Consider the following 26,333-nt stretch of genomic DNA (forward strand, 5'->3'; position numbering starts at 1 on the left):
CTTAACCATGTAACAAAAATCATACCAAAACGCAGAATATAATGACATGTATACATGTCATTTCATCTTCTAAACTGTAATCTTTGACTAAAATTTGACCCATATATCATTATTTCCCCTGAGGTGGGGGACTTTGAACTTCAGTGTTCAATTTTTTTTCCTAAATGAGTTGATGAATGAATAAAGGAAATGGATTCTAAGTCTCTAAAATATAAAGTAGTGTGGAGTAAGTGAATTGAGAAGTGGTGATATAGAGAGGACTCCCTAGATAAAGCCAAAGAGCAGAGTATTCTCTCAGTGTAGAGGCCACAAAAAATCCTATCAATTACAGGACAACCTAAATGAGGTTTTGGTCAATTGCAAGAAATGAAGCAACTCTTTGGTCTCAAGTAATATTTTGACTGTTGGGTGGTTGTGCTTTTCTGCATAGTTTTTGTTACATTTAATGAGAATTTGGCACATGATTCTATATATTCTACAAGGGAAACTGGGCCCATAAAATATTCTAATTAAAAATTTTATTCTTTGTGGTTTTATTCACATGTTTTCTTTGTATTATAACCTAATATGCTTGCTTAGAAAAACACATTTCATTGTTTTTGAGTCATTTATCCATCTTGAGTTTATTAAACTTGAATTAAAATTATTCTAAAAACAAGGCTCTGTTTTCTACACTGGAACTTCAAAAACTTTTGAAACTAAATAAAGTTAAAATTCAAAACACTAAGCAACTATAAGTCTTAGAAATGCAAAGGCCTTGCCCATCTCAAATATAGGCATTTATTACAGTAACATGGGAGTCATTTTGTTTCTTGGTCTTTTCCAGTCGAGGTTGATTAATGTGATGTTAAATGCCTAATATTAAGTAATGAATTAAGTTACTTATCCTGTACCTAGCCCCTTCCCACCCACTTGTAGCAGCAAAGGGTGGTTAAGGATAAACAATTATGTGAGTGGAAATAAATATACTTATGTGTACAGACAGACATATCCATGACCTTGAAGAAAGAGAAAGGAAGAGAAAAGCTATGAGAAAAAAGCTTTCAAATATTTGCCTCTCTGTCTCCATCATGTTTCGTAAATACGTATTACAGAAGAAACAAAAATGCTTAGCAAATAAGGGAAGCCCGTCAGCACTCCCTAAGGACCGCTGTCACTACTAGATCTTGATAACAGCCAGCATTCTAAAGAAATATAGTTAAATCATGGACTTTTTAAAGTTAAGACATCCAGAAAAGTCATAAGTCCTGATTACAGATTCTGGCATGAGCTAAGTAACAGTTTTTAGACATAGTGTCCTCTTAGTTGTAAACCCACATATGGGGTCCTTTACTGGCCAACTTCAGAGTCAATCTCTTCATGCAAGCCTGGAACTCTATCTACTCCTTTCAGATCTTTCAACAGTTTTCAAGGAGTCAGCCTTCCTTCTTTCCAGAAAGCAACCACCCATTCTTTCAACTTCATGTCACTAACATTACTCATCACAGAGAAGAAATAGACAAGGGCAATCTTTTTTTTTTTTTTTTTGTATTTTGGAAACTGCCCAAGGTTCCAAATTTCTTTCAAAATAATCTAAGTAGCTCTCTGGTCTGTGACTCTCAGTTTTTTCAGGGGTTATTATAATTGTTTTTTATGCTGGGACACCTGTACCCCGATGTTTATAGCAGCAGTGTCCACAATAGCCAAACTATGGAAGGAGCCTCGGTGTCCGTTGAAAGATGAACAGATAAAAAAGATGTGGTTTATGTATACAATGGAATATTAGCCATTAGAAACGACAAATACACACCATTTGCTTCGACGTGGATGGTCGTGGATGGTAAAGGGGAAAGGAGAAAAAATGAGTGGGAAATTTCAGAAAGGGAGACACAACATGAAAGACTCCTAACTCTGGGAAACGAACTAGGGGTGGTGGAAGGGGAGATGGGCGGGGGTTGGGGGTGACTGGGTAACGGGCACTGAGGTGGGCACTTGATGGGATGAGCACTGGGTGTTATTCCATATGTTGGCAAATTGAACACCAATAAAAAATAAATTTATAAAAATAAAAAAGAATTGTTTTTTACTTTGTTCATTCATTCATTCATTCATTCATTCTTTCATTCACTTCTTTATTCATCAAATATTTATCAAGCACCTCCTATGCAGCAGGCACTGTTCTGGACTCTGAGAATACATCAGGGGACAGAATACTAATGGAGTTTGCATTCTAATGGAAAGAGATAATTATAAGCAAATAAAAAAAACCCCAATATGCCAGATAATGATTAGTAATGTGAAAAAAACAAGCAGAATTATGGAAAAAGAGAAAGCTAGGTGGGAGGACTGCTATTTGCATTGTGTAGTCAGTAAAGAATGTTCTGATAATGTGCACCAAGGAGGAAATGAGGGGTACACTATGCAAATATCTGGGAGAAGAACCCTCTGGCAGAGCAAACAGAAAGTGCAAAGATCTGAATATGTTGATGTGTTCAGAGATGGGCTGGAAGCCACATGACTGGAGCAGAATGGGAAAAATTTGTGGAGGAAATGACATTAGATGTGACATAGCTGAGGCCAGATCAAAGCCTTATCATCCATTTGAAGGGTTCTGGCATCTACTCTAAGCAAGAAAGGAAGCCATAGAAGAATTTTTAGGGGAAGAGTGGTATGATCAGGTTTAAGTCTTAAAGAGTCACTTTGTTGAGAGTGAACTGTGGGGGTCAAGTTTAGGAGAGTTCAGCAAAGAGAACAGTTAGGAGACTACTACAATAATTCAAATTCTAGATGGGCTCTTGTCATAAAAATTTATATATCTAGCCCTGTCTGCATTGGGTGGTTTTTTTTTTTTATTTTTTTATTTTTTGCATTGGGTGTTTAACCAAGATGCTCACCTCAGAGCCAGCTTCTGGTTATAGCATTTCCTCACAACCATTCATAACCTGCCCTGATCTCATTTCTGCACATGGACCAACATCTCTTTAATCTATCTACATTCAAGTCAGCCCTGTGATACTATCCTAGGGAAGGAAGATACTCAGCTTTATGGCTCTCAGAGTTTCTTCCTCTGGGCCTTAAATGTTTTTGAACAATCTTGCATTTGTATCTTTCTCCTCTTCCCAGCTATCTCTGCTACCTCCTGTTTTGATACCTCTTTCATTATTTGGTCCATTTTTTAAAAGTCCTCTTGGTCTTACTCATACCACATTAGGCTATATGTTACTAAAGCTGGTTCTGGCTTTAGTTGGTTTTTACTCTATTTACTTGTTCTCAGTGGTGCCTGAAATGAGTCTGAGGTGATGTGTGTTCTATGGCAAGTGACATCATCCTAGGGGCACCAGTGCCTCATTCTTTAGCATTAGCAGAATTTGTCCTGCTTCCTCTATCCCTCAGACTTCCTACAAAGTTCCTATTTCTAGTGTGAGAGATGCCTCTGGTCCAAAGCTCATTTTCGGCACAGTAGTGACTGACAGGCCCTGAGCCTTCATTCTATTTTTCAGTTCTGACCACCTTTTCCCATTACCTATGCCAGAGGTTGCTGGCAACCCACCAGCCATATCAGCTCCCAGATGTGTTTCATTTGGCCCATACAGTGCTGCTTAAAAATTTTGGATAATTGCCAACACTTAGAAATGATGAGATTTATATAAAAAACTGAAATTTTCATTTCTCTTGAAAAATTGGAAGACTTGGCTAAACTAGATATGCACACTCACATAGCAAATGTAAACTGGGGTTGAGTAGCAGCTGCATCATTTGACAGGGGCATGCACTCTGCTCTGACTCCCAATTTTATTGGTCATATTCTCTGCCTGCTGGTCCCTCTAGATATTTAAGTGCAAAGCCTCTCATTCTCTCATACTTCACTAGCCTTTCCAAAATTATTCTAGAGGTCTCCAATGCCCTTGAAGAATTTTTAAAGATGAGAGTAATCATTTAAAATTGTACTTTAAGGGATGTCTGGGTGGCTTAGTCAGTTAAGTGTCTGATTCTTGATTTTGGCTCAGGTCATGATCTCAGAGTTGTGAGATTGAGTCCCACTTTGGGCTCTACCCTGGGCATGAAGCCTGCTTAAGATTCTCTCTCTCCCTCCAAAAATATAAAATAAAAAAATAAAATTACACTTGAAATAAAATTAACATCTCCTGCCATATAGGAAGAATAAGATACAATTTCACATAGGAAAGTGACTAGTTTCTTATATCTCCTCAAAAATAATAATCCAAATTGATAACTGGCTACTTGTCCAGTTTAATGCATCCTGTATAATCATTGGATAAACACCTTGACCTTCCCTTTGGCCCAGCCATTCCCTGCCCCATTCTAGCAAAGTCTTCTGAAATAAGATTTATAGAAAGATCGACAATGCAATGTAACTGTAGACAGAGCTACTGGTGCTGGATTTGCTACTTCTGACCTATTGCCAAAGATTTTATTGCCCCTTGATCCATTTTCAGGTATCTGTATGGTGAAGGAGGGATTCTCTAATATCCCACCAGAGTTACTGAGCAATCTCTACTCAGTGGGGTATAAATATATAAAGGTTTTATTTCTTCCAGTCACTGCCTTCAACCATGCCTCATTCATTTTCCATTTCTTGTCACTTAATACCATCTGGGATAGATCCCATAAATTTCCAGTCACTCTGAGCCATTAAAACTCAGTTATTTTAAAGTATCACTCTCAAATTTGATTTAAATCCCTTCCTTCCTTTGTGATCTTTCTTGTGTGGTCCCTGTATGAGTCCTTTAGAGGGTCCTCTGGGACCCATCCACTCTGCAGTTCCCTGACCAGGAGAGCGAGCTTGAACTCCACCTCTCCCACTTCCCATTCACTTGTATCATCACTCTACAGCTTTTTGTTAATGGAATCCCTTTGTCTGGAGGACATCATTGTGGGCATGGCCAGATGCCTAAATCTGCTACTTTCTGCAGTACCCACTTGACCCACAGTCAACTTTCTCATCTTTGCCACCAAACAACAGTAGAGGAAACCTTCGTCTTTCTCCCTTCTGTTCTTTCTCTTTACATGCTTTCTTCCCACCCAGATAGGCACAAGGACAAATCAACCAGTTAACTGCCTAAGCAGACATGTGACCAGGGCATCCATCCATTTGGTCCCATGCTCTGAGCTATTTTCTTGGAGCCTCCCAGTCACTTGCCTTGGTGATGGGAACACCCTTCTCTTCTCCCTGGTGAAAGAGAAGCAAATCATCTGTCATCTAAACCCTATAGTTTCCCTGAGTGAAAGGCATCAATTGACTTTCACCCTAACCTCTTCCCATCAGATTGGAGGAAGGAGGCAGTCACATGTGGGAGGGTCAGTTCTGTGGACTTCTTGTAAGTCCTGAGGGAGGTGTCTGACTGCTCTTTTCAGAATGCAGGGACTTCATGATTTCACATGTGTTGTTCTCTGTTTTGAGACTTGCTGCCAAGTTAGGGAAAGCCTGCTCAATATCCTGCTACACTGTTGTATTTGAGCTGGCTGAATCAGCTAGGGTAACTCCAGTTATGAGTGACTGAGAACTCGACACAAAATGGCTCTGCCAGTAGGAAGTATATTGTCTTACATAATTAAAAAATGTCAAGTGGAAAGACCTGGCTTCAAGCCCTGTTGATTCTTGGCCCAATGATATCCCCAGGGTCACTATCTCCACTCTGTTTTCTCTGGGTAATAACTGGTAGGTGGAAGAGTCTCAGGGTTCTTATGCAGCCCCACTCAAGATTCATGCCATCTACTTTCCCAGTTGTTCAGATAAAAATCCCGAAATGTACCTTGGCTCATGTGCCTATCCTTGACCTAATTACAGTGTTCAGAGATGGCTGATGACGCTTCAAGAACCACTTAAAATTTGGAAATAACTTTTCTTCATCTCTCCCACTTCCTATGATATCCATCAAATGAGACTATGGATTTTCTAGATTCACCCTTGTCCAAACATAGCCTGAGGGCATTAGATACACTCTAGGACCTAATTCCAAGGTGTAAGGCGGGTAATATTATGGAGTTATTGCTGGGTTTCAGAGAGGCATGAAGAATAGTGGTTAAAAGTTTGGGGCCTGGGAATCAGATAGACCTGCATCTAAATCATGGTTGTACTAGGGCAAGAAAACTTGGGGAGTACTTAACTTCTCTGCAACTCAGTCTTCTTAACTATAAAATGGGAGTATTGATAATACCTAAGTTATTGGGTTGTTAAGAGGATAAAATAAAATATGCATGGTACAATTATTATTGTATAATGCCTGGGACAATTAGGTGCTCAAAATATCACTTTTTTAAAATATAATTTTTATTGCTAAATACTTCCTCCTTTGTGTAGAGAAACCAACACTTGGAAAAACATGTTAACTTATGGAAGTTTTCAGCAGTGTCTGGAAGGTACTAATTTGACACTATTATCCCAGGGGGTAAACAGATTTTTCTGCCAATTCTCCTATTATTCTTTGCATACAGCAAGTAGATAACTCCATTGAAAGATGAAGGGTGGAAGAGACCTAAGTATGTAAAATGTCTTAAGTACTGAGTGTATGTGTGCACGTGAATGTGTATTGTGTTTGTGTATGTACTAGGAAGCTCATGCTAGGATTAAGCTAATAGCGATTTACTGATCATTTCCATAGAGCAACATAGGATACATTGTGGCATGGTAATTCCCCTATGAATTTAGCAACACTCCCGAGACACTGCTGAGGCCTTCTACTTTCAGATTTATCCTCATAAACAGGAGAAAAATCGAAGCATTGTTGTTGTTGTTTTTTTTTTTTTTCATTTAAAGCATAGCAATCTTGCCAGATTTCACATTTGAAGCAAACTAAAAATATTGATAGCATGAATTCAGTTTTCTAAAATGCATTTTAATATTTATTAAAAAAAAGTAAGCAGTACTAAAGTTTAACATGAAAGGTTTCTTTTTTCCATGGACTAGGAATACACCTTCCTGAAACCTAAAATGTTATTTTCTTGAGGAACAGTAACAATGAAGGTGATTTTCCCAAATATACTGTGTGAATTATGTTGAAATATTTGGTATAACTATATAAATATAAAATGAAACAACAGCCCATTATTTCAAATGGCCTTCCATTTATTGAGAATAAGATGTCAATTGGTGCCCTCTTGTGGAAGTAATTATTTTCTGTGCTAAAAAAGAAAATCTATGTAATGTGTTATACCTGCCATAGATGTGTTTTTTCCAGGCACTTTTGATGACTTCAAGTTAATATGTAGTTTTGTTTACATGTGAAGTCCAGGAGAAGATTTTAGCATGAAGCATAATTATGGTCTTCACAGATTTGCGCTGTAAGACTTCTTGAGTAGATTTGATTTATCATCTGATCCAACTGTTCTAAGAACTTTAATCAGAGTTCATTTACGTACATTCACATTTTACCTCAAAAAGTTGAACCAAATAAATATATTAAAATACAGATAAATATACTTTCATAGGCTTTAACCCTGTTGTGACTCCATCAGATTTTTTTCTTCCAGCCTCTGCCCTACCAAAGCTTCTCTTGATGGTTTTCCTCTGGGGATCTCTGGGATAGCTGACCCATCTCCTGAGCAAGTTCGGATCTAGTGGGAAAGCCTCTACCAACTTCATGGCAATGGCCACCTCCATCTCCTTAGTGGCTGGTCATCCTTGCTATATGTGTCATATGAAGAACAGTTAGACTGGCCCAAGACTAAAAGTGATTCCTGAGCTATAGAATTCTATAGAATTCTATTCTATAGAATTCTCTGATACTCAAGGAGTAGCTGGCCAGCTGCTGAGCAGGCATTTGGCAGAATGAATTTAAGCTTGGTTATTTGGACTTAGTGATCTTCATGGTCTCTTTCAACTCTGAGATTCTAAAGCTCTTCTTTTTAATCTTATGGCCAGTCCCACCAAATAAACCAACCACTTCAGTGGCTCCTCTTCAAGATGTCTGTGTAGACTTGAACCTGCTCCTCACAGCATCAGTCTGTACGTTCCTGTGGAGTTGCTCTATCAAGTAAACCCCCAGAACCTTCACAGGGCCAATCAGAGTGTACATTAATCAAGTCAGTGGGCTATAATAGAGATATAAGCCCTTTCACTATTATTTTTAAAGCTATAAATAATCAAGGAATGTATAAATTATCTCTAGCAGGCAACTGTCAGGCATAATTATAGGTGGGATGCTGATTCATATGGGAAAAAGGAAAACACAGAAAGTGCAGGTGCATATATTCAAAGGGGTGAAGGTTGAATGTGGGCTTTGGGCACAAAGGACCCAGATACAAACCCTAGCTGTTGGTTATTAGATGAATGATACTAGGTAAATGTCCGAGCTTCCTTCATCTTAAAATAATGAGTATACTTACCTTGAAGGCTTGTGGTAAGAAGTAAATGACATAAAAATGCAAAGCACAGAGCATGGTATTTAGCACATAGAAGGCTCTTGAAAAACATTGGTTCTTCTTATTAAGGGGAAGAAATACTATAAAAGGTGAAGTCATAGCCAGAAAGGGTCCTTGATGTTCAAGGCTTTAATAAGCATGGAGAAAAAACACTAAATAAATGTTTCTTGTATATAATTAAATTATGTTCATTGAAGATCTCTAATAGGCTTACTTCTTGAATCAGCAAACCATCTCTTCATCTTCCCAAATATTTTATCTTTGATTATTGACTGGGGCATATTTTAATCTCTCAGCATTTGGATTCACACAGTATAAACACTCTTAGCTGACTGTTCTGTACAAGCAGAACACTGTAATATGTACCTAACTTGGCTTTTCATTAGGGCATCTCTGAAACCTGACAGCAAAACCTTTCAGGAAATTACAGCTTTTAGGTCCCCACAGTGGGAGACCTATGGAGAACCTTGATAGATGAGTCCTGACTATTCTTTAGTTCAATTCAAATTATAATATTGGTCAGGTCTATAAATTGGTGATTACATTTTATTCAATTGAGAATAATTTCATGAAACTTAGTAGCATTCAAAGGATGTAAAACTGAAGAAAAATTCTATCGGTGGATGGTATTTGTAATTATTAGCTAAAATGGTGCCATCATGTGGCAAGAGCAAAAATAGCATGTACCCAGCCAATTCTGAAGTAGCAATTTTTTAATTGATTTTTAATCAATTGATTTTGATAATTGAATTAATTGATTTTAATTAGTTAATTTCAATTTAGAATAGTGTACTTCAGGGGCATCTGTGTGGCCTAGTGGTTTGAATGTCTGCCTTTTGGTTTTTGCTCAGGTCATGATCTCATTATGAGAGATTAAGTCCAGGGTCAAACTCCATGTTCAGCAGGGAGTCTGCCTCTCTCCCTCTCCCTCTTCCTCTGCCCCTCCCCCTGCTCATGCTCTCTGTCTCTCTCTTAAATAAATAAAAAAAATCTTTAAAAAATAATGTATTTCAGATACTATATAAAATGAAACTTTATTATTTTTTATTTGGATGACTTTAAACACACATAATTCAAATGTACATAAAATGTAAAAGCCTTTTGATTTAATTTCTGTGGTCTGAACCCAATGTGGACAATAAGTGGTAAATTTGACTCCTGAAGCTAAGTGAAGCATGAAGTCTGGATCTGAATAATGTTAAATATTAGATTGCTTTGCTTTGCTTAAGACTCTACTAAATAATTTGATTGATTCCCTGAGTAAAAATAAATATATAGAGTGCTAAGAGAATTGACCAGCATAAAAAATATAAAGGCCAGATTTTGTGGTCAATATGGCAGGCTGACTACATAAAATTGTTGGAATTTCAACAGGATATATCCTCAATGAGAGAGACAGAGATAGAGAATGAATGAATGAGGTATCAATGAATACTTGGAAGAAAAAGTGCAGTTGGAGGACTTGTAACTAATGAGGTTAGAGGGAGTTGTAACATTGTCTAGGATGTCTAAGGAGAAGGATACAATGGAGAAAGTTTAGGTCTCAGAAAACTGGGGCTGGAGCAAAAGCCCAAAGGTGTGTAGAAATAAGAACAAACAGCAAATACAGGATTTTTAAATTAAAATCTATACTTAGGTTGACCCCTAAACTCCCAGTCACAACCCTCACTGTAGGCACACAACTCTAGGCAGTCAGAAGCTTATGCCTCCAGAAACAAGTTGGAATGTATCTTTCCAGTTTCTATTCCAAAATGCTATGGAAAAGCCTCTTCTTCTGGCTAAGATGAGTAATATGGACAATATTTACCCTTCCAACTGAGACAGCTAGAAAAAGTGGACAAAATACATGAAATAACAGTTTTTAGGATATTGAGAAAATCTTAAAAACACAGACAGAGAGGAGAAAAAGCCACAGTAGGTGTAGAGAAACAAAGATAAGGTAACAGAAGAGAAAATAAAAACTAGAATGCCATGGAGAAACAGCTTCAAAGTACCAAAAAAAAAAAACTCAACTTAGAATTATGCAGTTATTTAATATTGTGTTCTATATGTCAATGAGAGAGAGATCAAATTGATTAATTGTTGTATCCAAATCTTCTCTATTCCTACTGATTTTTTGTCTGCTTGTCTATCAATTGATAGACATGTATCAATAGACATGTGTTTAAATCTACAATCACAGTTGGGATTGTGGATTTAAATGTGATTGTGGATTTATCTATCTTTCTTTTAGTTCTGTCAATATTAGCTTTATGTATTTTAAAGCCATGTTATATGGTATATACTAATTCATTTTTTTAACTAATTTATTTATTTATTTATTTATTTGGTATATAGTGATTTAAAAATGTTATACCTTCCTCTTGAATTGACCATTTTTGGGGGGTGAGGAGGGGCAGAGGCAGAGGGAGAGAGGGAATCTTAAGCAGATTTCTCACCCAGAGTGGAGCCTAACTCAGGGCTCAATTGCACAACCTTGTGTTCATGACCTGACCTGATTTCAAGAGTCAGATGCTTAGCCAACTGAGCCACCCAGGCGCTCCTTGAATTGATCTTTAATTTATGATGTGATATCTTTCTTTATCTCTTATAGTTCTTACTTTAAAACCCATTTTGTTCTTTGTGAATATAGTCACATGAGCTTTCTTTTGGTTAGTGCTTGCACAGTATATCTTGTCTTCATTCTTTTCTTTCCGATCTGCCTTCTCTCTTGGTGTCTCTTTCCCTGTACCAAGGTCTGAAAAATACCCTTAAAGAGAAAGCTGGAATGAAGGTGAGGCTTACCACATGCGCTTTCTTTCCCTCAATGCAATCCAGTGTGTACAGATAGTTGTTTGATATATCTTTCCAGATTTTAATTTTTTTGTGAGAAGGTAAGCCCCAATCCGGCTACTCAATCATAACCAGAACTGGAAATGTCTCATCTACTGTCTAGCTTCCAACATTTTTCTTCAGTTGTTTTTCCTATTCTTCTCAACCTTATGGGTTTATGTCTTCTTCCTTTCCCCATACTTTCAGAGGGAGAAGAAGTAAACATACATGTTCAATCCTGCCAGGTTTAATAAGACACTCTCATCTATTTTATGCTGCAGTTTTACCAGAAATTGGTTTCTTGCACGCTTGGTTTCTTCCCTATCCCTATTTTCCCCCACTTCCTAACCAATAGTTCCCTAAGATCATTTCCTTAATAAATACAGGTGTATTTGCGTCCTCATTTCAGCTTGTGCTTCTGGGGAACCAGGCCTAAGGTATTTTTTAAAAAATTTTAAAAATATTTTATTTATTTATTCATAGACACACACAGAGAGAGAAGCAGAGACACAGGCAGAGGCAGAGGCAGGCTCCGTGCAGGGAGCCCGACGTGGGACTCGATCCGCGGTCACCAGGATCACACCCCAGGCTGCAGGCGGCGCCAAACTGCTGCGCCACCAGGGCTGCCCCTAAGGTATTTTATTATATGGTAGTATTTACCTCTTAAATTAAAATGTATTTATATTTTATGTCCCGTTTTTTCATATTAGTTTTAATCAATTTTTGCTGACATGTATTTTCCCTTTTTTATACTTTACTTTCTGTTTCTCAATTCACTGATACTTAACATGTAAAGATTTGTCTAAATGCATTTATGCTGATTACAATGTGGCTGAATTCCCCCTTTCTCCACCTCTGTCCCTTTCCTTTATTTTATGAGTGATACTGGGAGGGTCAGCAAATATGGCACATACTACAAATGGGTCCATCTCCTATTTCTGTAAATAATTTTATTGAAACACAGCCATTTACGTAGCGTCATTGGCTGCTTTCATGGTGCAACAGCAGAGCTGGGTAGCTGTGACAGATCACAGGCTTGGGGTATCTAAATATTTACCATCTGGCCCTTTACAGAAAAGGATTGCTGACTCCAGAGGTACAGAGAAGGAAGCATCTATAGCCTGAGGGCATAGGGTGGGCTGAGTAAAGTATTGGAAGAGATTTTCCTCAGCTAGGTCTGTGTGCAGCCTCTGTTGGCCAAACTAGGATCTGTTCTCTTTTGTATTTTAGTTAAAGGTCTTCATCTGGGTTAACTTCATAATATCTGTTATATCCCTTTACATCCAGGGATAAACTTGGGCTTCAGATCCTCCTCCACTTCTAGTTGGATTTGGAAATATGGGACTTTTTTGCCACTTTTAAGGAGAGGCAGCACCACCTGTGGTCTTATCTTGTATTCAGGCATCTGTTGTTTCTACTCTAAAATTGCTGACAGGGATGTGATAAGTGGGGTTGACTCCTTTCGTGAGCACCTTTAAGGCAAAGAGGACTTTTCCAAGGCTGACACTAAGGGTTCTGGGTTCTGCCTCTCCTTGCTCTTGCAACTGCCTCAAGTTAATTTTTTTTATTTCTGAAGGGAAATATTTCCTTATTTCCTATTTTTATAAAGATTTCTGTGTCACCAACTCTCCTTTGGTAAGATTTTTCAGGTTTTTGTTTTCCTAAGTTCTCCCTCTTAAGAATATTAAGAATATTAAGGAATAGTAAGAGCTTTCTAGAGCCCACACCATGCTCCTTAAAAGAGCCTGGTATTTTCTATTTGTATTTTTCCTTCTTTTTCTCAGACCTAGCTGAGAAAAATCTCTTCCAATACTTTACTCAGCCCACGCCATGCCCTCAGGCTATAGATGCTTCCTTCTCTGTACCTCAGGGGTCAGCAAAACTTTTGTGTAATTGTATTTTTTTATTGGTATAAAAATACACCAACCCATGTGTGGTGTATTTTTCTGTTTGTTTTTTTTTTCTTTAATCTATTTGTGTGCTTATCTTAGATTATGCAGACATGAAATTTTGAGATCCAATTTTTCTCTGCCATCCAAAACTGGAAGATTGTATATTGGCTTCAGAATATGGTTAGTGAAAAGCTGACCATTTGCAAAAAAAAAAAAACCTCTTCTGTATTTACTTCCCACTTAGGTGAAGGATTTGCAAATGGAATAGCTAACCACAAGGGGGCGTGTTTCTTTTGATTTTCATTTCTTTGAATAAACTAATGTATACCTAGTGTATCCTGGTTTTCATGTTTTCATTGAAAACGACCAATGAATAAAATTACACAAGAAAAATGTGTTATTTTGTAAATAATTTCATTCAATTGCAAAACTGCATCAACAATATTTTGCATACCTACAAGGTACAAGGCACTCTGGCAAGCTCTTTATTCTTTGGGCAACCTGTTAAAATGAGTAATTCCGGATGAGAGTTTATGCTGAGCTAGTTAAAAAAAAAACTGTTGTATTATCCATTTTTTAAGTGAGGAGTTCAAATACCACCCAAAATATATTAAAGACATTAGCCATGTGTCTACAGATCTTACACCACACAGTTGAGATTTCCTCAGAGAGAGAGATTTTCACTTTTCTCAAGTTCGACTACACTTAATAATAAGGGCCTGCATATGGACTGAGACTTGAAATATATTCCTTCCATTTGTTAACATAGTATGAGTATAATCTTCAACTTATACTAGACAACAATACTAGATACTATTTAATAGCTGAAAAACTATGGCAGAAAATATTTGGGAAAAGTAAGGAATTTATTATATCACACAATTAAAAAGTCCATGGATAAGGCTTCACTGGATTCCTTTTTAGACTTATTTGTGCTCAAGCTCCTCAAAATGGCCCAGAGTAGATTCAGAATCATATCTTCAAAAGTGCATGTGTGTGTACACATGTGTATGCATGTGTGTCTTTGTGTGTAGCTTTCTACTGAAAGTGAAAATCTACTTTGGCTTTCAGAACCTCCCAGGTTCCCTTTATTCTTTTCAAAATCATCTCACCAGGCTTGCTTTCCTACTTGCTCTCTTATTTTTATTTTTATTTTTACTATTTACATTCAGCCACACTGACCTCTCTTAATCCTTCAAACATGCTGAGTCTTTCCTACCCAAAGCCAGGTTGCCTCTTCCTGCAGCACTGCACAAGTCTGGCTCCTCTCATCCTTCAGATCTCAGCTCAGGTCAGGCGATGTTCATTTCCCCCTGCACAAACCTGCATCCTGCTCCTTCTCTACCCATTTCCTTCTAAGCATTCATCACAAACTGTTCTTATTTGTTGCTGTTGTTGTTTTACATATAGTGTCTTCCAAACTAGAATGTAAGTTCCATGAGGCAAGGATCTTGCTTTTCTAGTTCACAGATGTGTCCCTGGTGCTTAAATAACAATGAATACTCAATAAATATTTATAGAATAAACAAATGGTTTCTAAAAATCAAGCAGCACAGAAACTTTCAAAGAAAAAAGCAAAAATGTTTTTTAAATCATCTATAATTCCATTACCTAGATATGGTAACAATTATCATTTGGTGAATGTTATTGCATGCCTTTTCTCTGGGCATTAAAGTTATATATATATAATTTTTAAATGCAATTATACTTTGTACTATTTTTCTTTTTTTAGATCTTTCTTTTACTTGAATTTAACAACAAAATAATTGAAGGAATTACAAATCATCAGATTATTTATTCATAAGACATAGCTGCCCCTAAAAGATCCTTCTAAAATTAAGAAACAAGATTATGGAAAAATACTAAGAGGCTTGAGTTGTATTTTGTAACTACATGTTCCAATTTGGGGCAGTTTCTATAACCATTTTTTATTATTTCAATGTTATTTTACATTTATTCCATAACCATAATCCCACAATTGTCTTTGTTTTATAAAAATTTAAATGGATTAAAATCTCATCTTCAGTTTCTTTGTTTTTACCATTAACTTCTTTATTACTGAGTTTTTAGTTTGATTACTCTCTTGATTGACTGGATTTTTGTCTGACAACATTTTATAAGAAGGGCTCTTGAATATTGCATTTTTTGAGGTTTTGCAGATTTAGGAGTATTAGCCATTGGCCTTTTACAACACCCCCTTGGCAAATGTTACACCCAATGTAACATTTTGGGTCATGCTTTTGTTCTTAGTCGCTTTTAGATATTGCACCATCCTCTGGCATTAGATCTCACAGAGAAGTCTAAGGCTGTTGTCATCATCCCCCTGCTTTCCTGTTTGTGAATATAATTCCTTATCCTTGATGTTAAGCAACTTTACAAAAATATATGTCAGTGTCAGTCAATTCTTGTCCATTTTTCTTGCCACGGGCTACTACCTGGTATCTAGCCTCATTTCCAATACTTCCTTGCAGGGGTCATGTCTACTCTGCCAACTATTTGCCCTTCTGTGACCTCATAATGCTGCTTGATATCCCGCTAGCTTGGCACACCTTAGTGAAATTCCCTCATCCCTACCCTCACGCTGACATCCCCTGCTCCTCAATCTAGCGGATTGAGCTCAAGCATGCCTCTGTGAAGACATCCTATACTCCTCAGGGGACCAGCCACCTTTCCCTTACCACTTGCATGAAATGTCACATGTGCCTCTAGTATCGCATTTTAGTACACGGACTTAACGTTTATGGGTTACGACTGTCTCCCAATCAGCACTGAGTTCCAAGGGGAAGCATGCCTGGCTTATATCCACAAAACTGTGTAAGCAATTTTTTTAAAATTTTAAAAATTTATTTATGATAGTCACACAGTGAGAGAGAGAGAGAGAGAGAGAGAGAGGCAGAGGGAGGAGCAGGCTCCATGCATCAGGAGCCCGACATGGGACTCGATCCCAGGTCTCCAGGATCGCGCCCTGGGCCAAAGGCAGGCGCCAAACCGCTGCGCCACCCAGGGATCCCTGTAAACGATTTAAAACAGAGTTCTTGTTCATAAAAAGTTGGAAATGCTGGATGGATAGATTAGCAATCGGACAAATTCCTGAGCAGCTAGTGAACCGAGAAAGTGTAAATCTGACACAGTGCGAACACTCGGCCTTTGAGGGACGTCGACCATACACGGGACGTCAAGGGCAAGCCTACAGGTGAGCAAGCGGCGGAGCGGAACGCAGGTGACGGCCCGGTGTCCCCTCTCCCGCACGTCGTCCCCGCATCTAAGAAGGCGGACGCGAGCTGCCAGGCCTCCCCGCGGCCCGTGACACCTAGAGCGGGAGCTCCCGCCGCTCCCCGCCCGCGAGGGACCCCCTGAACTTCGCGCGGAGCAGGTGCGCAGCCGGAAGCCCCGCGGCTGCAACCCTGCGCGGGGCGGGGCGGGGCGGGGCGCGGCGGGGCGGGGCGGGGCGAGCTCTGCGCAGGCCCCGCGAGGGCGCGGGCGGAAGAGGCCGAGGGGCTGCGCCTGCGCACTCCGCCGACCTTGCTCCGCCTCCGCGGCCGGGACACCGGAGCGGGGTCCGCGGCGGGATGGTGCTGCGGTGTCAGGTAAGGGCGGCGCGCCCTCGCGGTCGCATCGGCCCCCCTTTCCTCCGCTCCACAGGCCCGGCCTTGCTCCGAGGCGACTTTCGTCGAGCCTGACGTCCGCGCCCAGCGCCCCCAGCGTCGCCCTTGGGCGCTGCCGCAGCCGGGAGGGCGGGGCCCCCCGCGAGCTCGGGGTCTCCGAGGTGACGGCCGCTGAGGCCTCGGAGGGCGCCCTCGCCCTCGCCCTCGCCCCCGCCCCCGCGCTTCTCTGGCTCTGCGTTTTGGCAGAGACAGCTTCCAAGCCCATGCGTTTAACTCCCGAGTCCCCGAGAAGAAAAGGGGCTTCCTGGAGACGTTTGCAAACTCTTGATTATGTGCAGACCCCTTGACTGTTTGGTAGAGAATGATTTGCACGGCGAGCGACAGGTGCGTTAGTTCACTTGCCCGCATTTCTTAGGTACCAGGCTGACGGAATAGGTGTGTTCTAGGAAATACCAGTTGAACCTGTTGTCAAGCCCACCTGCCTTTGCAAACGTTCGGGTTCGTATGTTGCATAACCGAGTCCTTGGCAGCCGGGTTCCCTGCGATGTGGACAGGAATCAAAGGTCCTGTGACAGCCGTGAGACACGTGTCCTCTCTCTCTCTCTCTCTTTGGTTATTTTATTTGTGTAATTTCTCTCCGAACTCAGACATTAGTTCCCTGCTTCAGTGTTTATAAAAGGTGCCGTCATTTTGTGTCAAGAACAGCTTCGTGGTCTTTTGGAAGATACCGTTAAGGTTCTGTTGTGGCAGGCTTGGAGATTAGTCTGAATTGTGCTCCAAACAAAGAGCTTTCAACATTTGAACTTGCAATTATACCAACTTTTTGTGGGCGATTTAATTATCTCTAACTCATAAAATTTGCCTTTGAGTAAAGTAATTGGGAAGAAGGACGCCTGCAGTGGCTCAGTGGTTGAGCACCTACCTGCCTTGGGCTCAGGGCCCTGACCCTGGAGTCTCAGGATGGAGTCCAGCATCGGGGTCCCCAGGGGGAGCCTGCTTCTCCCTCTGTGTGTCTCATGAATAAATAAATAAAATCTTTCACAAAAATAAATAAAAAGTAATTGGAAAGAAAGAAAGCCCACCGAGACAGATAAGGTCTATTACTGTTATCGTTAAAGGCATTTTCTCTCCTTTTCAGGTTGAAGTGTTGTATTTTGCAAAAAGTGCTGAAATAGCAGGGATTCGCTCGGAGACCATTTCTGTTCCACAAGAAATAAAAGCATTGCAGCTGTGGAATGAGATAGAAGCACGACATCCTGGGTAGTTAAAATTTTGTAGAATGCATATGATTAACACTTTTTAAACATTGAAAAGTGTGGAAATGATTAGAGAAAAAAAAACTAATTTTTATTTCCGTGCTTAATGTCAAAAAGGGTCAGACATTTTTCTGGAACTACTAATAAATTCTGGTGTCTAAAAATACACAATTTCCTAAAGAAGGCTAAAGATATTTTACTAAGAAAAACTACAGTGAGCTGGAATACTGCCAAAGGGACATGATTGTATTTGCTTTTATAATTTACAAAATACTGAAAATGTGGGTTCCTCATTTTTATGACATTAAATGGAATTGTTATAAATTAGGTTGAAGACCTGTGCTTTAAATTTTATGTTCCGCCCCTTCTTTGGAGAACTCAAACTAGGAATTTCTAAGATTAACAGAAAAATGAAAGCTCACAAACCTTAGCTACTACTGCTGAATTGAGTTTTCATAATATTTGATTTTTTCTGGTTCTTGAAAATCTTTTAATTGGCTGCTGCTGTTCCTACCTCAAGACCTTTTTGCAACAAGGTATAATTATGGCTTATTTGAAGGGGTTCCAGGAATATTAATTGTGTCACTTAACTCAGTATAGATTTGGAAGTCTTAGTGCATCATAAAAGATACTCCACAGTGTTGGTTTAAAGGGAAAACTATTTCTTGATTTCATATGTTTTAAGCTTTTTTTTTTTTTTAAAGAGAGAGTGAGTGTGGGGAAGGGGCAGAGAGAGAGGGAAAGAGAATCTTAAGCAGGTTCTGTGCTCATCATGGAGCCTGACCTGAGGCTGGATCTCACAACCCTGATATCATGACCTGAGTGGAAAATTAAGTCGAGTGGTTAATGGACTGAGCCAGCCAGCTGCCCCTTTGAGTTGCTTTTAAAGTACCCTGATAATCCATGAAATGAGGTGGGGCCTCTGTCCTGCTTTATTTTTAACCTTTTACCTATTGGAAAATACCTGGTCTTGTGGGAAAATTCTGAGATATACTTAGTTTGGTTGTATGCTGAGAAGATTTCCTGGGAAGGGCATGTACCAATTAGGAAATTTCTCCCCCCCCACCCCTTGTTCTCTTTTTCTTGACCCAATCTAAATATTGCATAGTCTAGACTCCTTTTTTTTTTTTTTTTTTTTTTTTTTTTTGAGGATGGGAGAGTTGTTTGTTTAAATCCCCAAACATAAATCTTATTAAAGAGTTGTTAGCAGTTTACTGTGTTCTTTGTGGTGAATAAGTATGTTCTTGAGGGGATATGTATTTTCTCTGCATAATATAAGTTGGTTTAATTAGTAACTTTGCAGATGGCACTTCATGAAATAATGTAATATTTAATGTATTGTTGTAGCTGAAGAGATTTGAGGTCTAAACACAACATTGATACTTTTAATTATACTTTTTCCCCTTTAGATTGGCTGATGTCAGAAATCAGGTGATATTTGCTGTCCGTCAAGAATATGTCGAGCTTGGAGATCAGCTCCTCCACCTTCAGTCAGGAGATGAAATTGCCATCATCCCCCCCATTAGTGGAGGGTAGTGCTCTGGAGCCATTTAGGTGTGTGAGGTATATTTTTCTTAATCAATTTTGTGGAAGTGGATCACATAGGTGACAATTTGTGTATGATTTGCTTTAAGTATATGCTTTTTGTAAGTCTGTCTGCACCAGTAGTTATTGCTATAATAGAAGAATTGATGCAGACACACTTAACACGAATCTGCGTATTACCTCTACTTCTGTTCTCTTGTAAGCAGTTTAGTTTTATGTCAGTTTGTCATGTTCATTCTCTCCACTTAAAATGACTTATTGAAATTTTATTTTGTGTCAGGCACAGTGCTGAATCCTGGAGTATTAATATTCCTATTTTGCAGAAAGGAAAACAAATTCGAGAAAAGACTTGTTTATGATCACACAGCTAATAAGTGGCAGAGCCAGTGTTTGAATTCAGATTATTGGATTCTCTGTACTTTCTCACAAATATGTGTATTATTACAGGATAAAAGCTCTCCTGGGCACAGAGAAATATAGAAAAATTACACAGCCAGGAAGTAAAAAAGATCACTGTGCCTAACAAGAAAGTTACCATTTTCCAGGTATGAAGAAATAGGTAGCTCTGAGATCCATGGCATCTTCCCAAACAGCATAGTTTTTATCTAAGGGTATCTCTTGGTATAGTCTGGAGAGAGAGAATAAGGCTTAATTTACTGTCAACTGAAGAACAAATCATGTAGAAATTAATGATTATCTCTAATTAAAAAGTTAAGAATGAACGAAAACTTTTTTTTTATTTTTAAAGAATGAACTAAAACTTTCTTAATGTGATAGGGCTTTTCTCCCAAATCAAGAGTAAATACTATACTCAATGATAAAACCTTGGTTTCATTGAAGAAAGGAACATATAAGGATACCAGTTTGTTTTTTTCACTTGTTTTTTTTTTTTTTTTCTCTAGTCTGCTGGAGGGCAGTGGCCCCAAAAGTAAAGAATATATATTGCGAAGCAAATTGCCCATCATACTGATAAATACTGGATCTTTGTTAGTCCTACAATTTGGAAATAAGTGTTTCTTGTTAGATACGTATCTCAGTTTTACTGAAAAACTGGTCACCATATCACCACCATGATTTTAGAAAAATGCCATTTTTTTGAGTTTGGAATTTATTCAGAAATAGTATGCTACCATTAAAGGTGTGTGTGTGTGTGTGAGTGTGAGAGAGAGAGAGAGATAGAGAGAGAGAGGATTAAAGGTGTTCTTTGGAAAGATTAGGAAGATTACTCAACTGCATTATGTATTGTTAGAAAGTGTTTGACAGGATTTGTAACGTGGTTTTAGAATCCATGTCCTTATAGAATCGAGTTGTGGAATTTGGTATGGTTTGAAGTTCATAAACCATAGACCACATTTGGATTACCTGTTAAGTTATTGTAAGAAACTCAGGTGGTGTGTACAGAAGATTGAAACATCCTATAATCCGGTGGAATGTGAATATTTATGCTTTTCTTTCTTTTTAGTAGCTGGAAGCATAGGGAAGAGAACATTGGATTGGAATCACCTTGGATGAGTCCTTAACTGCTCTGAGCCTTCTTTCTCTTGTCTTTCAATGTGAATGAAATCTTGCAGGATTTATGATTATATACAGACTCCTCATCCTGCTCGGTCCAACCTGCGTGCCCAGTCTCAGCCCATCTGTTTTCTCCCTCGAGCCCTGAGTTCCAGCCTCCCTGTAGGTTCTGGAGCACACTTCTGACTTTCCTGTCCCAGAGGCTTTCTATTTGCCGTTCTCTCTGTCTGTGCCGGAGATCACAGGCATGTTCCCCTGTTTTTTTTTACAGTACTGCTCTTTTATCTATCAGTTCTCACCTCTAAATACTATCTCTTGAGACAGGCATTCCTTGACCCTCTTATACAACCCCTCCCCTAGCACCCATGCTCTGTCTCTGAACGCTGTTTATTTTGATAAGTTACTCCTATTTATAATTTTTCTTTATTGCTTTGCTTCTCCCATTCCTGTGTAGGTACCCTGAGGGCAGGAGCTAGATTTTTTTGTTCCCTGGTCCTTGTCTAGTGCATGGGGTTGTTCTCTTAGTATGTAATAGATGCATGATGAAGGAAATGAGAAGTGCAAGGCAAAGGGCTTTGTATGACATCTGGTGGTAGGCACACCGTTCATTTCCTTATTTCCTCAGTTACTTAACTGGGATTATGTCCAGTATGAAATAAGCCCAGTTCCTGTGGAGTCACCATGGTTTCTGTTCTCCCTCTCTCCTTTTTGGATAAAGAAAAAGGCAGTTCTAGGTTTGGTGTGTGGACATGAAGTGGTTAGAGGTAATGTGCATGGAGATTTTGATGTCTGACCCATATCATGCTGGAAGATAAGAGCAGCAGTTCAAAAATTTGGCATAAAGTGGCATATGAGATAGATTATATTTTAAGTGATCATGTTAATGGTAAATTCCTCTTTATATCGTGCTTGATTCATTAGGGATATATACAAATATGCTGAGTTTTGCTAAAATTTTACACCTGCTTATTTTTTATCATTCTCTCAGGTCTAATGTACAAAAAACAGAAATTGAAACATAATCTGTACGTTGGGTGTTTGCCTATAGTACTATTGTTAAGGTTTATTATTATCTTGTAGGAAAGATCTGAATGAAATTGAAGAGAAACCTAAAGATATAATAAAATTCACTGCTGAGAAACTCTCTGTAGATGAAGTCTCACAGTTGGTGATTTCTCCACTCTGTGGTGCAGTCTCCCTATTTGTAGGTGAGTTGTCATTTTCACATTATCTGTAGACTGCACAAGACAGGAAAAATTAGTGTTTCCCATGTTCAGTGTTAATAGAGGATTTAAAGATACTGAGAACAGTAAGCCAAGATTACCCATGGTGGTGGGTAGAAATTTTTTTAGTTCTTATTTTGTTTTAGTAATCTTCAAATTAGCATATGTTAAAGGCTTTGAAGGGCAGGATTAGAAGTCATTATTAGCAGGGAGAATTCTGTATTTTCCAAATATTGAGGGGAAATATGGTGATGATACTAACTTAATGATAATCCTAGGAGCATGTTTCCCTTCCTGGTTTGTCCAATGAATATTTTTGGTATACTTGCCTAATCAGTGTCATTTTATTTCCTTATCTTTGTGATAATTTTTTTTTATTTTTCTAACCAAGTTTTTGTTTTGAGAAAGTTTGATAGCAATTTTTAGACAAATGGTTATGTTCTTGTCTATTCAAAAATAATCCTCTTTTCTATTAATATGTTACTTCTATTGTAAGGAAAAACCTTATTGTAATATTTTTCTTTTTCTTTCTGTTTTCTTTTTAGGGACTACAAGAAACAACTTTGAAGGGAAAAAAGTCATTAGTTTAGAATATGAAGCATATCTACCGATGGCAGAAAATGAAATCAGAAAGATCTGTAGTGACATTAGGCAGAAATGGCCAGTCAAACACATAGCAGTGTTTCATAGACTTGGGTATGATTTTCTTTAGCAATTTAAAAGTTAATTGCTGCTGTTTCCCATTTTTGTACTGATTCTGATTCTAGAACCTTCCATAGCAATCCTATATTACCAAGCAAGGAAGGTTTGTGAATTATTCTGGCCCACAGAGTGGAGACACTGGGTGCCTCTAGGGCTGTGTGTTGCATTGTAACATTTGGAGAGTGGCTGATGCTGTAACAAAGTCCAAATGTAAACAGACAGCAGTGCTAATGTGTGCTAAAGTCCTTAAGGCTTTTTAAGAATTGTTTCATAGTCTGGACTCAGTTTGTATGACAAGTCTGTTAGTAGATTTTTTTTTTTTTTAATGTAAATGCCTTTGAATGTTATTAAATTAGTTTGCCTTTTCGTACTGCTAAAAAGAGTGGAGTTCCAGGCTTCAAAAAGAACCTAACAATTGAGGTTCCATCTCTGTTATATTCCATTAGTTTGCTATTTTATTATTAATTATAATTTTTATCAATTATTTTATATTTATTTCTGTTTGATATTTTAAAATCCACATTATACTCATCATGCAGTAAGTTTGTGTCTCTGGGTATTACCTGGCACTGTGCCTTGTTTGAATCAGAATCAGTAGGCCTTTTTCTCAGTGCCCATCAGACTGGTCTAGTGGGTCAATGATAACAAAGTAGCTACAACCTCAGCATCCCCTCTGCTGAGTGCAGTTGGGATAAATTACTGTTTTTTTTTTAACTAATCTGGAAATTTATGTAAAAACAGAACTGAATGTTGTAAGAATTCTTTACTGGAATTTTTTTTCATCTGTTCAGTAGATTACTTAACTAGATTCAAAAGAGATGGCATTTTGGTTTCTTCATTTTGTTAAAGCTTAGTTCCAGTATCAGAAGCGAGCGTTATCATTGCTGTGTCCTCGGTCCATAGGGCCTCATCCCTCCAGGCTGTGAGCTATGCCATTGATACTTTAAAAGCCAAGGTGCCCATATGGAAAAAGGTAAGAGAACATCTAATGTTGCCATTTGAACATGATTTTTCTCATAGATTTTTAAAAGATAAGGAGTAAGGTTACGTATAGAACTTGTATTCATGGGTCTTCCCTGACTGTATAGAATCATGTTCTTTTTATCTGTGAAATAGGCTGTTTATGTAATGTCTCCTTTCCAAGGTTTGCTAAACCTGAAAAGTACATGCTTCAAAGAATGCATGGCACAAATTAGGCCTCACTAGATGGTAACAACTAGATCTCCTGGTCTGGACTGTTCCATTGGTTCATGTACGAATTCATTTTCTTTGGATTAGAATTCCCTTGAATTTCTTTTGCTGAGTGGGAATAATGCATGGCTATTTAGGCAATAGCTTAAAAAGATTTTTCAAGGCAAAACAGCAAAGAACATTCTAGAATTTCTTTTTAGGAAAAGAAAAGGGTGGGGTATTGCCTCTTCTAAGAAAATGCATAGTGAATGGATATTAAAATATAAATAGGAAATTTTAACTCATATTCTGCCAATACATCTGTCAATAAGAGCAAATCTCTGGTTAAAGAGGACATTCTGAAGGGTGAGAAGACCCCACTCCCTAATTTCTTCCAACAACGGTGGGATTGTTCTGAATTCTCAAACTTGTGATTGCACTCAAGAGTCTAGAATTACCCACAGCATTTTGGCTGGTAGCAAAACTGAGGAATGAATTGAATTAACTGCTCAGATTAGAAGGCCAGAGCAAAGGACCAGAAGGTGAGTCTTTCCCAGGAGCCTACCACCTCAGCCAGTAGTGGAGATAAGCAAATGGGACTCTGACAAAGGGCTTGTGAAATTCAGGGACCGTGTTTTCTGAATAAAAAATGAAACCCTTTCATAGAAGGGTATACTTTGGGATTTGAAGTTAGGGTATCTGAGAGAAAACTGCCTTAGTGAAGCTCAGATAGATGGTGGCTTTGCTATGAACAGAGCTGCCACAATGTTGATGGACTACCTGAGGCAGTTTCCTGACTAGAGTGGGGTAGGGAGGGCATCCTACATTGAGTTGTGAGCCTGTGCAGCAGAGGTAACTTTCTTTACCAGGGAGGAAGAAAGGCTAGCTAGCTGATAGCAGATGAAGAAGGTAGGCGCCCAGGATAAGGGAGTGAGCAGGAGCTGGGACATTCTCTCATTTTTACACTTTGAGAGCTAGCTGAGCTTTCTGTTTTACTTTTCTGCCTGAGGAGGTTGAGAAGTGTGTACAGGTATTCAGAGGAAAGTCAAATTTAGATTTCTGTCCCTCAGAAATAGAATCTGATAGGAGAGTGAGAAGAAAGAACAATACATTTTTATTCCCCTCCCTTCCAAGAAGTATCTAAATTCTTGTGAGTTCTAGTCCCATCTGTACTTTGAGATCATTGGTGATCTAGGCAAGATGTAGGCAGGTGGATGGGGCCCACACTCACAGAGCAGTTGTCACTAGGGTGCAGCCCAAACCTACTTAGGAATTAGATGTGTGGTCACTTAATTTCACACCTAGTGGAAATCCCCCTTCTGCCTATGGAAATGAGTAAATATAAGATTTTTAAATTTGGGACAAAATGATAGCCTTAATATACAGAAAAAGGCATATTTAGAAATGTTGAAGTAGTAGGTGTGTTTAGAAAGAAAAAAAAAATGCTTAAAACTAGAGGTTCCATCCTCCCTGCATGACCTTGCTCAGGCTGTCCCCTGACATGGTCCCAGATGGAATTGTTTATTCTATTCTTTGGTTGTGCCTTGTCTTGTCTATTGTTTCTCCCACGTGATTGGAAGTCCTTAAGTATAGGGAACATATTTATTTATTTTTCTACCTTCAGTGTTGGATTGTTAGAAGAGTAACAGATTTAAATAGACGTGATACTCATTTACCTGAATTCTTCAGATGTAGTTGAATTCACTCTGTTTTGAACCTGTTATGGTTCTGTTTTTCAGGAAATGTATGAAGAATCATCATCATCTTGGAAAAGAAACAAAGAATGTTTTTGGGCAACTGATGATTAAGTCACATTTTTTAAGAGTACTAAAATTAAATTTGGTGAACAACTGCCTTTATCACATTTTGATTTTTCTTCTCCAGAAGTTAAGATAGTTTACTGAAGCACAATATCTTCTTATGTTACACCAGTGGGACAAAAGGGAGAAAAAAAATAAGTGTGTGTCTGGGATGAGGGTTTTTGCAGGAACCAGAGATACAGGAAACGCTGTAAGGAAAAAACAGAAGTGTAATTTAAGGAAAAAACGGAAGTCTAATTTACATGTGAGGAAAGATGCCTGTGGTAGACATACTATGCTATGAAGTAGGAAATTCAGATTACTTATATTTTAAGTATTTTTCAGTAAGCAAAATGAAAAGGATTTTTTTAAAGTAATAGATGGTCAACAAGTGAAGTATTTTGTGATTTTGTGAATATTTTCATTCTTTGGTAATGATATTGGAGTCACAATATAT

At 38.5% G+C, this 26,333-nt stretch overlaps 1 protein-coding gene across 10 annotated transcripts; it reads left to right on the forward strand.

Annotated features, from left to right (window-relative positions):
* Positions 1-15,975: 15,975 nt before the first annotated feature.
* On the forward strand, positions 15,976-25,936 carry MOCS2 (molybdenum cofactor synthesis 2). Of its 10 annotated transcripts, none has more exons than XM_072824646.1 (7): positions 15,976-16,257; positions 17,808-17,929; positions 19,335-19,479; positions 22,063-22,190; positions 22,751-22,901; positions 23,811-23,880; positions 25,817-25,936. In XM_072824646.1, exons 3-7 carry the CDS (start codon positions 19,382-19,384, stop codon positions 25,883-25,885), a joined length of 516 nt encoding a protein of 171 aa, XP_072680747.1. In that variant the 5' UTR covers positions 15,976-16,257; positions 17,808-17,929; positions 19,335-19,381; the 3' UTR covers positions 25,886-25,936. The 10 variants fall into 10 exon arrangements, with proteins under 10 accessions (XP_072680747.1, XP_072680739.1, XP_072680746.1 ...); XM_072824638.1 differs by having other exon boundaries at positions 16,044-16,257; positions 19,335-19,488; positions 23,757-23,880; XM_072824640.1 differs by lacking the exon at positions 15,976-16,257 and adding an exon at positions 16,527-16,651 and having other exon boundaries at positions 23,757-23,880.
* The last annotated feature ends 397 nt before the right edge of the window (positions 25,937-26,333 follow it).

This window comes from Canis lupus, chromosome 4 (genome assembly GCF_048164855.1).
Source record: "Canis lupus baileyi chromosome 4, mCanLup2.hap1, whole genome shotgun sequence".
Classification (NCBI taxonomy): domain Eukaryota; kingdom Metazoa; phylum Chordata; class Mammalia; order Carnivora; family Canidae; genus Canis; species Canis lupus.

Bases quoted from the DNA above. Each gene is read 5' to 3' on its own strand.
- MOCS2 (XM_072824638.1), top strand. From the start codon at position 19,382: ATGTCGAGCTTGGAGATCAGCTCCTCCACCTTCAGTCAGGAGATGAAA. The intron at 19,489-22,062 runs GTATATTTTTCT...ATTATCTTGTAG, and splicing joins GAGCCATTTAGGTGTGTGAG to GAAAGATCTGAATGAAATTG. The intron at 22,902-23,756 runs GTATGATTTTCT...ATTTTGTTAAAG, and splicing joins GCAGTGTTTCATAGACTTGG to CTTAGTTCCAGTATCAGAAG.